Here is a 13,392-nt window from a genome sequence, read left to right as displayed (position 1 = left end):
CAGGACGGAGAAACCCTCTAGGAGGTGAGTTAGCAAAATACCACCAGGCACATTCGGATGATCTAACCACTTCCGAAAATTCTAGGGCAACTCCGATTGTCGGCTTCCTCGAGCAATCGCTCGCCATCAAGCTCTAGCCAGCTGTGCCAACGGACAACTCTCCTAGAGGTAGGTTACGTTCTTTTATGTGAACAAACAGAGCCTCATAGAAAACTTTTTAATCCAGGGTTTTTGTTCGATACCGATTTTGGCTTCCGAACAATTTTGGATCGATTTTCCCCGGCTTCCGAATAGCTGCTACTGAGCAGGACAGGCCGTTGAATTCGATCGATCAAGCGAGTGAGGACCATCGATTTTCCTGGCAATCGATATTGGCCAGTTTGCCGAGCCGATCCTTAGTGCGCGCAGTAACTGCCCGGATCAAGATTCCCGGCAATCACGCGAGTGCGTTGGTCGTCTACTGAGTGGACAAGGCAGCGGATTAATTGGTGTAGCACTCGATGAAGGCAATCGCGCTGGTACGCATACTGGTGACCGTGTTGACAAAACAGCGAAGCATATTGGAAGACGGAAAGTCGGGTGTTTCCCGAGTGCATGCAATTAACTCGACAGACGGCGCGCTGCGTATCAACATCGGTTGGAATTTTCTCCAGCGGGCACGGCACATCGGTTGGAACCTTTTCCAGTGGGCACGGGACTCGCTTTCGCTCGCAAGCACGAGCGTGAACACCGACCTCACAGCGCCGACTGTTCGTAAATGCATGGTGCGAATGTGGATGGTGGAGATCCGGTTACCTGCGCAGCAGCTCAAGTTTGCTTCAAGGATTCCAGGTATCTGGGTCCCAAAGTCCCAGCACAAGCAAAGTGGGGAATGCAGAAGGAACCCGGCCACAGCATTCGTCGGTGCTTCAACAAGGACTTCTGATGGAACTTCCGTTTCAATGATATCACCGCGAAAGCAGATCATGTAAGTCCCATAATCATTCTCTGTAATTTTCTGGGGTGCGCAACAAAATGCTAAAGAAATCATGTAGCCATCAATTTTGAAATTTGAAATCCTGTTCTTATCTTGCCACGAATTACGCCAGATATTTGGGTAGAGTCTCACACTGCTACATTGGCGCCCAACGTAAATGAATCCAATCACTGAAGCAATCACTATTATTGTTCAGTTATTTTGAAGTTATATTTGAGAATTTTTGAAGTTTTTGTGGCATTTTGTAATTTGGTGCGACTTTTTGAATCAGTCCCACTTTTGTTCGTTACCACTACCACAAGTTATCAGCTCATTTAAACAACACTATGGATCCTTCTTGTCTAACGGAGGAAGAGATCAATTATGAATTGGCTCTGAGACACATTCCACGGCTCACTTCTATCAATCGCCGTGCGAGGGCAGTTCGATTACGTGCATTAATGATGCAGATGAAATTAGAGGAAGATTTTATGAAGATTCGTCTCACGTCATGGATGTTGAGCAAAATATTAGTACATGCCAAGGCGCAATGCGCGAACTTTTACCTGAAATTGAAAACGCATTTAAGAGAAGCGATTTGGACTTTATTCGCCAAACTCGTTCTCGCTTGATTCACTACCGAAATAGACTAGACATAATTGAAGCTCCTAGTAAATTGTCAGATACTTTTTCAACGCTGTCTCTTCTCGAACAATTCACGCTCGAAGATATTGACGACGCGCTCGGGAGAAAAAACAAACGTGCTACTAAATCTGTCAATACGAATAGTGCATCTAATATGAGTGGTCCACCAGATGTCAGAGAGGAAGCTGAGGCAATAGCAGATGAAGCAACGGCGAACGAAGGAGGAAGGCCAGCCAGGACTACCGGAGCTATTCCAAGGACGACTTCGCAAGCTAACTCGTCAGGTGCTTTCCGGGGTTTCGACGAAAATGGGAACGAACCGAGAAACAGCTCTTCTTTCAACGTTTCGCAACGTTCGGCAACAGCTCTACCGGTTCAGGCCAGCCGAAGCTTACATGATTCTGCAACAGCTAGAGCATCGGGTAGGAATATCAGGGGACGCAGTACAGCGACTAGTTTAAATCTTGGGCAGCAACACAACGACATTGCTGACTGGAATCCTTGGGAACCGCGGGACTCACAACGATCGAGGCAGCCGCACACTAAAGCCACATTAGGTTTTGGTGTCGGTGATACTCCACCACCACCTTACCGGGTTCCAAGATTCGATGCCGGTGAAGACAACGCTCGAGCTGAATACGACCGTTTGCGGGAAGAAATTTTGGCTGATTTGTGGCAACAAGGCTACGGCAGACAACACACAAATCCAGAAAACAACTTGGCTTTTGGCGAGGATCGAAGAACGAAAGCAATTCACAATTGGCGGCTACAGTACGAAGGCGAAACGGATGGAGTTTCGCTCAATACATTCCTGCTGCAAGTTGAAACCTTTGCGAACTCGGAAGACATTCCAGGAGAGCTGATTTTAAAGAACATCAAGCATTTCCTAAAGGGCGATGCTCTGCGATGGTACGTCAGCGCCTTCCGTCGTGGGAGTATTCGGACTTGGTCAACATTCAAAGCAGAAATCCGAAAGCACTTCCTTCCGAGCAACTATTCATACGTCGTTCGGGTAGAAGCTTATCACCGTCTTCAAGGAGAAGATGAGCCGTTCAGCAACTTTTATCAAGATATCGACATGCTTTTCAGTCACGTCCAGCCGCCGATGGCAGAGGAAGAGAAGCTGTTCATCATCAAAAAGAACGTCAACTCTACGTATGCAGCTATTGCCGCCGCACAGCACACTCGAACAGTCTATCAGCTAGTGGAGGCGTGCAAAGAATTCGACGACTTCAACAGACTTCAGCAGAATATGCGGCGCATGACAGTGCCTCACAACGCGCTGATAGAACCAACGTTAGCAACGCCAGCACCAACGCGTCAACACAGGACGGCGATGCAGAACCAACGCTATAGTCGCGTCAACGTGATGGAGGCGAATGCAGCTCAACAGGCGAAGTTGGAAGCAGCGCAGATGGAGTGTGAAGCAACCATGTCGGAGGAACGAAGCGACAGTACAGACAGCAAAATCGAGATGCTAATACAGCAGGTAGACGCTTTACGCATGAAGTTTGATCGCAACGAAGGAGCAACTAGATCGCAGAACCACAACCAGAACATCGTTCAGCCGCAGCAACCAAGAGAGGTCAGGGACGCTGTTAGAGATCAAGCAATCCATGATGAGTTTGTGGAAATCTAGGCAATCCATGGTTTTCACTTCTAACAATGTCATTAGAAAAATAAATTCATTCTTAGTTAAGCTATTGACCAGTACAGTCTTTCATTTACAAGACGCAATAGTTTTTGGCGACGAGAATTCAAGAATCCACTCAAGCAGTTACGATGTCTCCAGAGTTCGAAGCTAGTCTTTTGCGGATACTCGAGAACCAAACCCGAATGCTCGAAGAATTCACCCGGCAACGAAACGTTCCAGCTCAAACCACAGGCGAAGGATCCAGTCAACAGAACGGTCATCAGAATCCGGAAGATCCACGCCGGCAGAACCAGAGCGAATTTGTGATCGAATCCCTGTCAAGCGGAATCCACGAATTCAACTACGATCCGGAAGCCGGAGTTACATTTGAAGCATGGTTTACATTTACATTTACATTTACATTTATTTTACAACAATCCATCTGACAATTTAGTCTCCATGAAGTACTTAAATCTACATTATTTAACTGCCAAAGATATTGTTATTGAACATAAAATTAACCAGGAGATCAGAGTTCCTTATTCTTAATTTGAATGTTTCCGTGGAAATATTAAAATCGTACAGCTCGTAGAACCAATTGAAAACCAGAGACAGAGCTCGGATGGGTTCTTGTTGGCCATAATTGGTTCGCTGGAAGTTGATCCGCAGGAATTCAGAGTTACGCACGATACGTGGCCTGACGTTTATGTTCACGCAGGACAGGAGATCCGGACAGTCGATTCCACCATCAAGGAGTTTTTTGACAAAAACCGCACGAGCTGTGATTCTCCTTGCCGTCAATGTTTCCATTCCAAGAAGGCGACATCGGTCTGTGTATTCGGGTAGTTCATTGGGATTTCTCCAAGGCAGGTGGCGCAGCGCGAACTTCAAAAAGCGTTTTTGGACAGCTTCGATTCTATTTATCCAAAGAGCAGATGATGGGCACCAGACAACCATAGCTGTTTCGAGAGATGATCTTACTAGTGCAAAGTATAATGATCTAAGGCAATACGGGTCTTTAAAGTCTTTCGATACCCTTTTGATGAATCCAAGATTCTTATTGGCTTTGCTTATCACGTGTGAGTAGTGATCACGGAAAGATAACTTTTCATCCAGAAGTACCCCGAGGTCCTTGTAAACATTTGCTCTAGCAAGCGGCGTGTTGAAAATTTCATAATTCCAACTAATAGGACGTAGTTTCCGTGAGAAGGATACAATAGCGCACTTAGATATGCTTATTGAAAGGTAGTTGAGCTTACACCAGTTAGCAAACATGTCGACGTATGTTTGAAGTCTGTAGCAGTCATTTGCATTTTTGATTTTAAGAAACAATTTTAGGTCATCTGCGTACCCGAGCAGGCATTTTTCCGGGAAGTGTAGCAAAACGTCATTAAAGAAGATGGAGAACAGTAGAGGACCCAGGTTACTGCCTTGGGGGACACCAGAGTAGTTGCTGAATTTGGCCGATTCAAAGGGTCCTAGTTTCACTGACACACTGCGATGGGTGAGATAAGACTCGAGCCATAATACTAATCCGCTTGTCAATCCAAGGTGTCCAAGTTTTGCCAGTAGAAGTTTGTGGTTTACACGATCGAATGCAGCCTTCAAATCCGTATAAACTGTATCGATTTGGTATCCTTCTTCTATGTGTCTTAGACAGAAGGAGGTAAACAGAGTGAGGTTTGTGGTAATAGATCTGCCTGGGACGAATCCATGCTGATTGAACGATATATATGATCTCATTTTACTCGTAATAATATTTGAAATGAGAATTTCAAACAATTTGGAGCCAGCGCAAAGTGAGGTGACACCTCTATAGTTTTCAATATTCCGTTTGTCACCTTTCTTAAAAGTTGGGAACATCCATGACTCTTTCCATAGTGAAGGGAAAAAAGAATTTGATAACGAACGATTCAAGATTTTCGTTATAGGAAAACAAAGATTATCAGCACAGAGTTTCAATATAATTGGTGGGATGCCATCAGGTCCAGGGGTGCAAGAGCTTTTCAATTTCAACATCGCCAAACGTACTTCGTCGGGAGAGAACTGGGGAACAGCAATCGACACAGCACCTTCAGGTACATTATTGAGCGCTTGTTGAATTTGTAGATCATCAATAACTTCATCGGAGAAAACACTAGCAAAGTGCTTTGAGAAAAGTTCACATTGGTCAGTAGGTGAATCACAGGTTTCGTCTGACAGGAACATGCTTTTCGGGAGGCCACATTCATTTCGCTTTTCATTCACAAATGTCCAGAATTTTTTCGGGTCACGTTTAAGATTATTCTCAGTGCGAGCAATGTATTTCAAGTACAGAAAGCGATTATACTTTCTATACGCGTTACTGGCTGAGTTGAATGCCAACTTGGAGCACGGATTCCTGTGCTGGCTAAAATATTTGAGGGTTGATGCTCTTGTTCTTTTTAAGTATTTTAGGCGTCTGTTCGTCCAAGGAGGTTTCAGGAGAGGTCGATGGTGTGGCACTGTATTCTTGAACAACTGGTTTACTGTTTCAGTAAATTTGCCGACTGCGTGGTCAATCGTGGGTGCGGATTCAAGGTAGTTCCAGTCTACTACGCTAAGTAAAACGTTCAGTAATTCGAAATTGGTCTTTTTAAAATTCAGAGAGCGTTGTTGGAAATGTTCTTGGAAAGGAACGATTTGAATTTCTGAAACGTGGACAACTAATGGTGGATGGTGTTGATCATCTTTGGTAATGCTTTCCGGTGCTCTATGAACACAAGAGCTCCCTAGTGCGGTTTCATTCACAAATAGTAAATCGAGGAAACGGCTGTTCTGGTTGCTAACGTGATTAATTTGTTTGAGATCCAATAAAGCTGTTCTATCTAAAAGAGCAGAACTAGCTGACGAAAATTGAGATAGCGTAGGATCCGGTTTCGAAAAGCCTTTGGTGTGTTTTGTCCAGATTAAATTTGGTTGATTATAATCACCAAACAAATACATCATGTCTCGAGGATGCATTTGCTCAACAATTGCATCAGTGTGGTCTAAATGCTCATTCATAAATTGTTCGTTCCTTGCAATGTCTGGACTGAGATACACAACACCAACGAATATATAGTTGGATGACGTAGTTATCTTTGCCCACACTTGTTCGAAGTTGTTGGTAAGCGCTAGTGTTGACACTCTTTGTGAGGGCCATTTGTTTGAGATAGCTATGAGCGTTCCACCACCACGATTCTTCCCAGTGGTAAGTGGATCTCGATCACATCGGTACACGGAGTAGTGTTCGCCAAATAACAGCCTAGAAGTGAACTCGTCACTCAGCCATGTCTCAGTAAGAACGATGATGTCGTAGTCGTCATTGTATGTTGATATGAGGAATTCATTAGCCTTAGTGCGGAGACCACGGACATTCTGGTAGTAGATTGATAGTAGAGAACGAGAGGGGCCTTGTTTACTGGAAACAGATGACGAGGGCATGCGGAGAGTCGGAGATATCTGCAAGGGTATCTCATTTAATTGGTGTGTAGGATCTGGAAAGGCTTCAGATGAACATATACTCTGTAAGCTTTTACCTGGGAGACCAGGAGTTTCGACTGGCTTAGAGAGGTTCAGTGTGCTTGTTGTCTGTCGGAAATCCGTTGGAGAGTCTTTCGCGTCATCGTTGTGTGCGGTTGAACGTAAGGGGGAAAGTACTGGTGAGCTACCTCGGCGTGTGAGTGATCCGGCATGATAATTGGAAGCTTCAGAGGAAGCCACATGATGATGATGGGGTTCTGAGAGACCAGGGGACTCGACTGGCTCAGAGAAGTGGAATGAAGTCTCCATCAGTGGGCTTGTAGAAGTGTTGTGGTTGTGATGAATTCGTTGCTACGTCGAATAATCGGTACGCTGCTTGGTTCGCTTCAATTGTTTTGAAAATTGGTTGGTTTGCGAAATATGAGGATCTTTTTGAAGAAGACGCACGAAACCTGGACGATCCTGCTAAAGTTAGGCTCCTTCTCCGGAACCTTAGCACTGTAGCTCATAAGAAATATGTGAACTACATACTTCCGAAGAAATCAAAAGAAGTGACGTTTGCTGAGACGGTCAACACACTCAATTCCATCTTTGGCCGTCATACATCACTTTTCAATCTGCGATACCAGTGCCTCCAGCTCCAGAAAAACCAATTTGACGACTTCTACACGTATGCCGGTATCGTCAACGAAAGATGTGAAGAATTCAAGCTGTCCGAAATTGATGCCGACCAGTTCAAATGTTTGCTCTTCGTGTGTGGCCTTAGTTCCTGCAAAGATGCCGACATCCGAACGTCTTTACTTTCAAAAATCGAAAGCTCCAACCCTACAATGCCGATGACGCTGCGTTCGTTGGCTGAGGAATGCCAGAGACTTCTGAATTTGAAACGGGACACTGCGATGATCGGAAGCACCGGAAACAAGCCGTCCGTACACGCTGTGAAGCACACCCACTACCGGAAATCTTCGAGCCAACTGCAATCTGAAACGCCCAACACGCCTTGCTGGAGATGCGGTGAAATGCACTATTCCAAGTTTTGCCCATATCAAACACATGAGTGCAAAACTTGCAAACAGATTGGGCATAAAGATGGATATTGTGCCTGTTTCAAACCGAAGTCTCGCCGGAAGAGAAACAATAAACCAAAGCGACCCAAAGCCCAAGCCCAAGGAATATACTCCGTCAACCAGGTGAACATCGCAGCCAAACGGAAATTTGTTCATGCGGACATCAACGGCACAGCTGTTAAGCTTCAACTGGACAGTGCAGCAGATATCAGCATAATTTCTGAAGAGGTCTACAAGCAACTAGGCAGTCCGCCTGGTAAACAACCATCAATCAACGTTGTCAACGCTTCAGGTGACAGTATGGGTCTTATTAAGGAGTTCCCCTGTACAATCACCCTACACGACGTGGCCAAAGAAGGAAGGTGTTTTGTCTCCAACGCAAGCGGTCTGAATTTGTTCGGTGCTGAATGGATTGAACTATTTGGTCTCTGGGACGTACCGTTCAACGCGGTGTGTCGTCAGATTTCTACAAAATGCTACCCTCAAGCTGCTCAGCTAGTCGATGGCCTTCAAAAGAAATTCGTCAACGTTTTCAGCGACCAACTGGGACTTTGTTCAAAGAAGAAGGTTTCCTTAACAGTCAAGCCCGGTGCCAAGCCAGTATTCCGACAGAAACGTCCGGTTCCATACGCATCAACCGCCAAGATTGAAGAAGAACTCGAGCGACTTCAAAACCTGGGCATCATCACACCGGTTTCGTATGCAGAATGGGCCGCTCCAATTGTAGCTGTGCGCAAACCCAACGGCAAAGTGAGGATTTGTGCCGACTATTCTACAGGCTTAAATGAAGCACTCATCCCGAATCAACATCCACTTCCGCTTCCACAAGACATTTTCGCAAAGTTGGCCGGCAAAAAGTTTTTCTCACAAATCGATTTGTCGGACGCCTATCTTCAAGTCGAGGTCTGCGAATTTTCCAAAAAGCTGTTGACAATAAACACTCACAAGGGTCTGTTCCAGTTCAACCGACTTTCTCCGGGGGTAAAAACTGCATCAGGAGAATTTCAACATATTGTCGACAACATGATCGCTGATTTGGAGGACACAAGCGGATATCTCGACGACATCATCGTGGCAAGTGACACTTTGGAGGGCCACATTTCTGAAATCGAGCGGTTGCTACGTCGCATCGAAGAGTATGGTTTCCATCTGAAAATCGAGAAAAGTACTTTCTTTATGCAACAAATAAAGTACCTTGGTTTCATAATTGACGCTGCCGGAATCCGTCCTGATCCATCGAAGGTAAAAGCTATCATCGACATGCCAGCCCCCAAAGATGTTTCAACTTTACGTTCGTTTCTTGGAGCAATCAACTATTACGGGAAATTCGTCAGGTCCATGCACGATTTACGTCACCCGTTGGATGCCCTGCTCAAGAAAGAAGTCAAGTGGAACTGGTCGGAAGATTGTCAAAAGTCGTTTGACAAATTCAAGAAACTGTTGCAATCCGACTTACTTCTGACCCACTACAATCCCAAACTGGAGATGATTGTAGCAGCTGACGCGTCGCAGTATGGTATTGGTGCTGTTCTACTGCACCGTTTCCCCGATGGTTCCATCAAGGCAGTTTGTCACGCTTCTCGAACACTCACAAGCGCTGAGAAAAACTACTCCCAAGGCGAAAAGGAAGGATTGGCCCTCATTTTTGCCTGCACAAAGTTCCACCGTATGATTTTCGGCCGGCATTTTACCCTCCACACCGATCACAAGCCTCTTCTTGGTATTTTTGGATCCAAGAAAGGTGTGCCGGTCCACACAGCAAGCAGACTACAACGGTGGGCACTCGTTCTTTTACAATACGATTTCAAGATCGAGTTCAAATCAACTGAAAGTTTCGGGCATGCAGACGTCTTATCAAGATTGATTGGACAACATTCCAAGCCAGATGAAGACTACGTGATCGCTAGCATGCAACTTGAAGCCGACATACGCAGTGTACAAGCCGAATCTGTAGCAGCATTACCAGTCGATCACCAGATGATTTTGCACGAGACCAAACAGGACAGAACCCTCCAAAAGGTGCTCCAGTTTATCCGTAGCAATTGGCCATCATCCACATCCAACGCTGATTTGCTGCAATTTTTCAAAAGGAAGGACTCATTTTGCGAAATCGACGAATGTGTCATGTGATTCCAGCAACATTACGTGAAGCAGTTCTAAGGCAACTTCACGTGGGTCACCCAGGAATGCAGCGGATGAAATCGATTGCGAGAAGCTACGTCTATTGGCCTAACATCGACTGCGACATAGAAGATTTTGTTCGGAAATGTTCCAGTTGTGCCATAGCAGCAAAAGCTCCGGTGAAATCAACGCTCTCTTCCTGGCCAATTCCGACGGAACCATGGACTCGGCTACATTTGGATTACGCTGGCCCTGTTCGAGGTAAATTCTATCTGGTTATTATAGACGCTTGTTCCAAATGGCCAGAAATTTTTGCAACCAACAACACAACCGCCTCAACAACGGTAGCGAAAGTTCGTGAATGTATTTCCCGTTTCGGTTGTCCACATTCTATCGTCACTGACAACGGTACCCAGTTCACATCCGAACTTTTCGCCAAGATGTGTCAAGAATATGGAATCGAGCACGTGAGAACTCCAGCTTTTCATCCTCAGTCCAATGGTCAAGCAGAGCGTTTCGTCGACACACTTAAACGAGCTCTCCTCAAGATGGGGGAGAAAAATCCAGATGAAGCGTTGCTGACTTTCCTCGAAACCTACAGGTACACTCCGAACGCATCTCTTCCACAGAACAAATCCCCTGCTGAAGCTCTCCTAGGTCGGAGAATTCGCACCAAATTCGATTTGATGAAGCGTTCCAGACCCCAACCAACTTTGGTGAACGAGAATCAAAACAAGCAGTACAACCAGAAGCACGGTTCCAAGCAACGGTTGTTCCAGCCGAACGAGAAAGTGTTTGCTTTGATTCACATCCGAAATCAGCAACACTGGGCCCAAGGTATCGTCATCGAGCGAAAAGGTCAAGTCGTCTATACCGTTCTTCTGGATGATCCCAAACGCAAAGGATTGATAAGATCGCATGTCAATCAATTGCGTAGTAGAGCAGCATCAGACATGACGTCAACCGAGCAGCAAATTCCCCTTCAAGTTTTGCTAGAAGAATTTAAGATTCCGCAATCTAGAAGTGAAGCTGAAGACGTTGGTCAACCCGCTGATTCCGAAGCAGACGTACAACAAGATCAACTGCAGACATTGCCAGAAATCATCGATGAAGCTGGTCCATCTCATCCACGAATTCCTGAAGAGGTTCGAATTACAAGGAAACGAGCTGCGAAAATAACGCCACCCCGAAAGCGCCGATTACCATCCTATTTCCAGTACTACGAACTTTTCTAAGGGGGAGATGTTAGAGATCAAGCAATCCATGATGAGTTTGTGGAAATCTAGGCAATCCATGGTTTTCACTTCTAACAATGTCATACGAAAAATAAATTCATTCTTAGTTAAGCTATTGACCAGTACAGTCTTTCATTTACAAGACGCAATAGACGCAAATAGGCAACGTCAGGCAGACAACGTATGCTGGAACTGCGACGAAGCTGGTCACCGCTTTACGGATTGCAGAAAGCCTCAAGCCATTCTATTTTGTTATCGCTGTGGCCAGAAAGGCTATTCACTCCGAAGTTGTCCGTCTTGTCAACACCGATCGGGAAACGCGCAGGCGGGGACTCAACCACAGAGGGAGCAGAATCCTCGCACTATGTAGACAATCCCTCAAGCATTCCAGAATTTCGTCAAATCAATACGCTTATCATCAATTTAGAAAACGACAACAGACCACACGCCGTTGTAGACGTTTTAGGCGAGCAGATGACTGGATTATTGGACAGCGGCGCAAATTGTTCGCTTCTCGGTGGTCGTTTGGTGGAAGTAGTCAACCGTTTGGGACTTCGCAAAACAGCTTTGGTTGGAGGCATCCAGACAGCGGATGGTACACAGCATCGTTGTGATTCCTTCGTTAGGCTTCCGATAGCATACAACGGAAAGAACGAGACGGTTCCAGTGATTCTTCTTCCTTCGTTACCAGATTGTCTCATCCTCGGGATGAATTTCTGGAATACCTTCGGGGTGCAAGCCATTTGTAGCACCATTAAAGCTGACATCGCCGAACAGGTCGACGAGTCGGAGAGAATGAAGCCACTTAGCCAGCAGCAGCAGGAGATCCTAGCGAAGACGATTCAACTGTTTCCTGTAGCCGAAGACGGAAAGCTGGGAAGAACCGACATGTACAGCCATCGGATTGACATCGGTGAAGCCAAGCCTAGGAAGCAGCGGTTTTATCAAATGTCGAAATATGTGCTTGAAGAGGTGAATAAAGAGGTGGATCGAATGATACAGCTGGATGTCATCGAGGAGGCTCGTTTCTCACCCTGGAATAACCCGTTAGTAGCTGTGAAAAAGAAGAACGGTAGTTATCGTGTTTGCCTAGACGCAAGGAACCTGAACAGCATCATGGCGAATGAAGGCTACCCAATTCCACAAATCTCAGCGATCGTGAACAACTTGGGTGGATGTACATACATTTCTTCGATAGACCTCAAGAACGCGTTTTGGCAGCTGCCGCTGGAAGAGAACTCTAGGCCGTTTACAGCATTCACCGTGCCGCAACGTGGACACTTCCAGTTTAAGGTAGTTCCCTTTGGACTTTGTACAGCTAGCCAAGCGTTAGCTAGGTTGATGACATACTTGTTCGCGGATCTAGAGCCACAGGTGTTTCACTATCTGGATGACATCATCATCTGCTCGCGCTCATTTAACGAGCACATTACGACGCTGGAGGAAGTCGCTGCCAGACTGCGACGCGCCAAGCTGACGATATCGAAGGAGAAATCGAAGTTTTGTAGAGCGGAGATGAAATATCTTGGGTATGCACTCAACGAAAGGGGTTGGAACGTTGACGATGACAAGATCAAGTGTATTGTGCAGTTCCCGATACCGACGTCACGAAAGGAAGTCCAGAGGTTCCTAGGACTGTGCAACTGGTACCGCAGATTCATCGGAGACTTCTCCAAGATCGCTACTCCACTAACTGAACTGACGAAGGCGAAAACAAAGTTCCAGTGGTCAGAGAAGGCGGAAGACGCATTCCTTAAGTTGAAGTCAGCCTTAGTCTCGGCACCTGTACTTGCCATGCCAGACTACGCTAAGCCATTCTCCATCGCGTGTGACGCCAGCGACGTAGCGATAGGCGCAGTGCTGACCCAGGAGTGGGAAGGTCAAGAGCATCCAGTCTGCTATTTCTCACAGAAACTATCGTCATCGGAAAGGAAGTACTCAGTCACCGAGAGAGAGTGCCTTGCGGTGATTCGGGCGATTGAGAAGTTTAGAGGGTACGTGGAGGGCGTTCGCTTCGTCGTCTTCTGTGATCACGCCGCTCTAAGCTACCTGAAGCAGATGAAAAACCCGACGGCGTTGATAAGCCGCTGGTTGTTACGCCTGAATGCCTTCGACTTTGAAATCAAGTACCGGAAAGGATCTATCAACGTTGTTCCAGATGCCCTTTCAAGGATCGCCACTGCCACGGTGTTCACAATTTCTACAGTTCAGGACACCTGGTACACAAAATTGGTTGAACGCGTCGAGAAGGAA

At 46.1% G+C, this 13,392-nt stretch overlaps 2 protein-coding genes across 2 annotated transcripts; both read left to right on the top strand.

The window, feature by feature from the left end:
* Nucleotides 1-3,382: 3,382 nt before the first annotated feature.
* LOC129737669 (uncharacterized protein K02A2.6-like) lies at nt 3,383-9,913 on the top strand. The gene is made up of 2 exons (XM_055728831.1): nt 3,383-3,613; nt 7,256-9,913. The coding sequence occupies exons 1-2, from the start codon at nt 3,383-3,385 to the stop codon at nt 9,911-9,913; spliced, it is 2,889 nt and encodes a 962-aa protein (XP_055584806.1).
* Nucleotides 9,914-9,969: 56 nt separating this feature from the next.
* Nucleotides 9,970-11,139, top strand: LOC129737668 (uncharacterized protein K02A2.6-like). Its single transcript, XM_055728829.1, has one exon. The coding sequence runs from the start codon at nt 9,970-9,972 to the stop codon at nt 11,137-11,139; it is 1,170 nt and encodes a 389-aa protein (XP_055584804.1).
* Nucleotides 11,140-13,392: the final 2,253 nt, after the last annotated feature.

This window comes from Uranotaenia lowii, chromosome 1 (genome assembly GCF_029784155.1).
Source record: "Uranotaenia lowii strain MFRU-FL chromosome 1, ASM2978415v1, whole genome shotgun sequence".
Classification (NCBI taxonomy): domain Eukaryota; kingdom Metazoa; phylum Arthropoda; class Insecta; order Diptera; family Culicidae; genus Uranotaenia; species Uranotaenia lowii.
The sequence above is the reverse complement of the archived record's forward strand: the minus strand, read 5'-3'. Positions and strand labels throughout refer to the sequence as shown.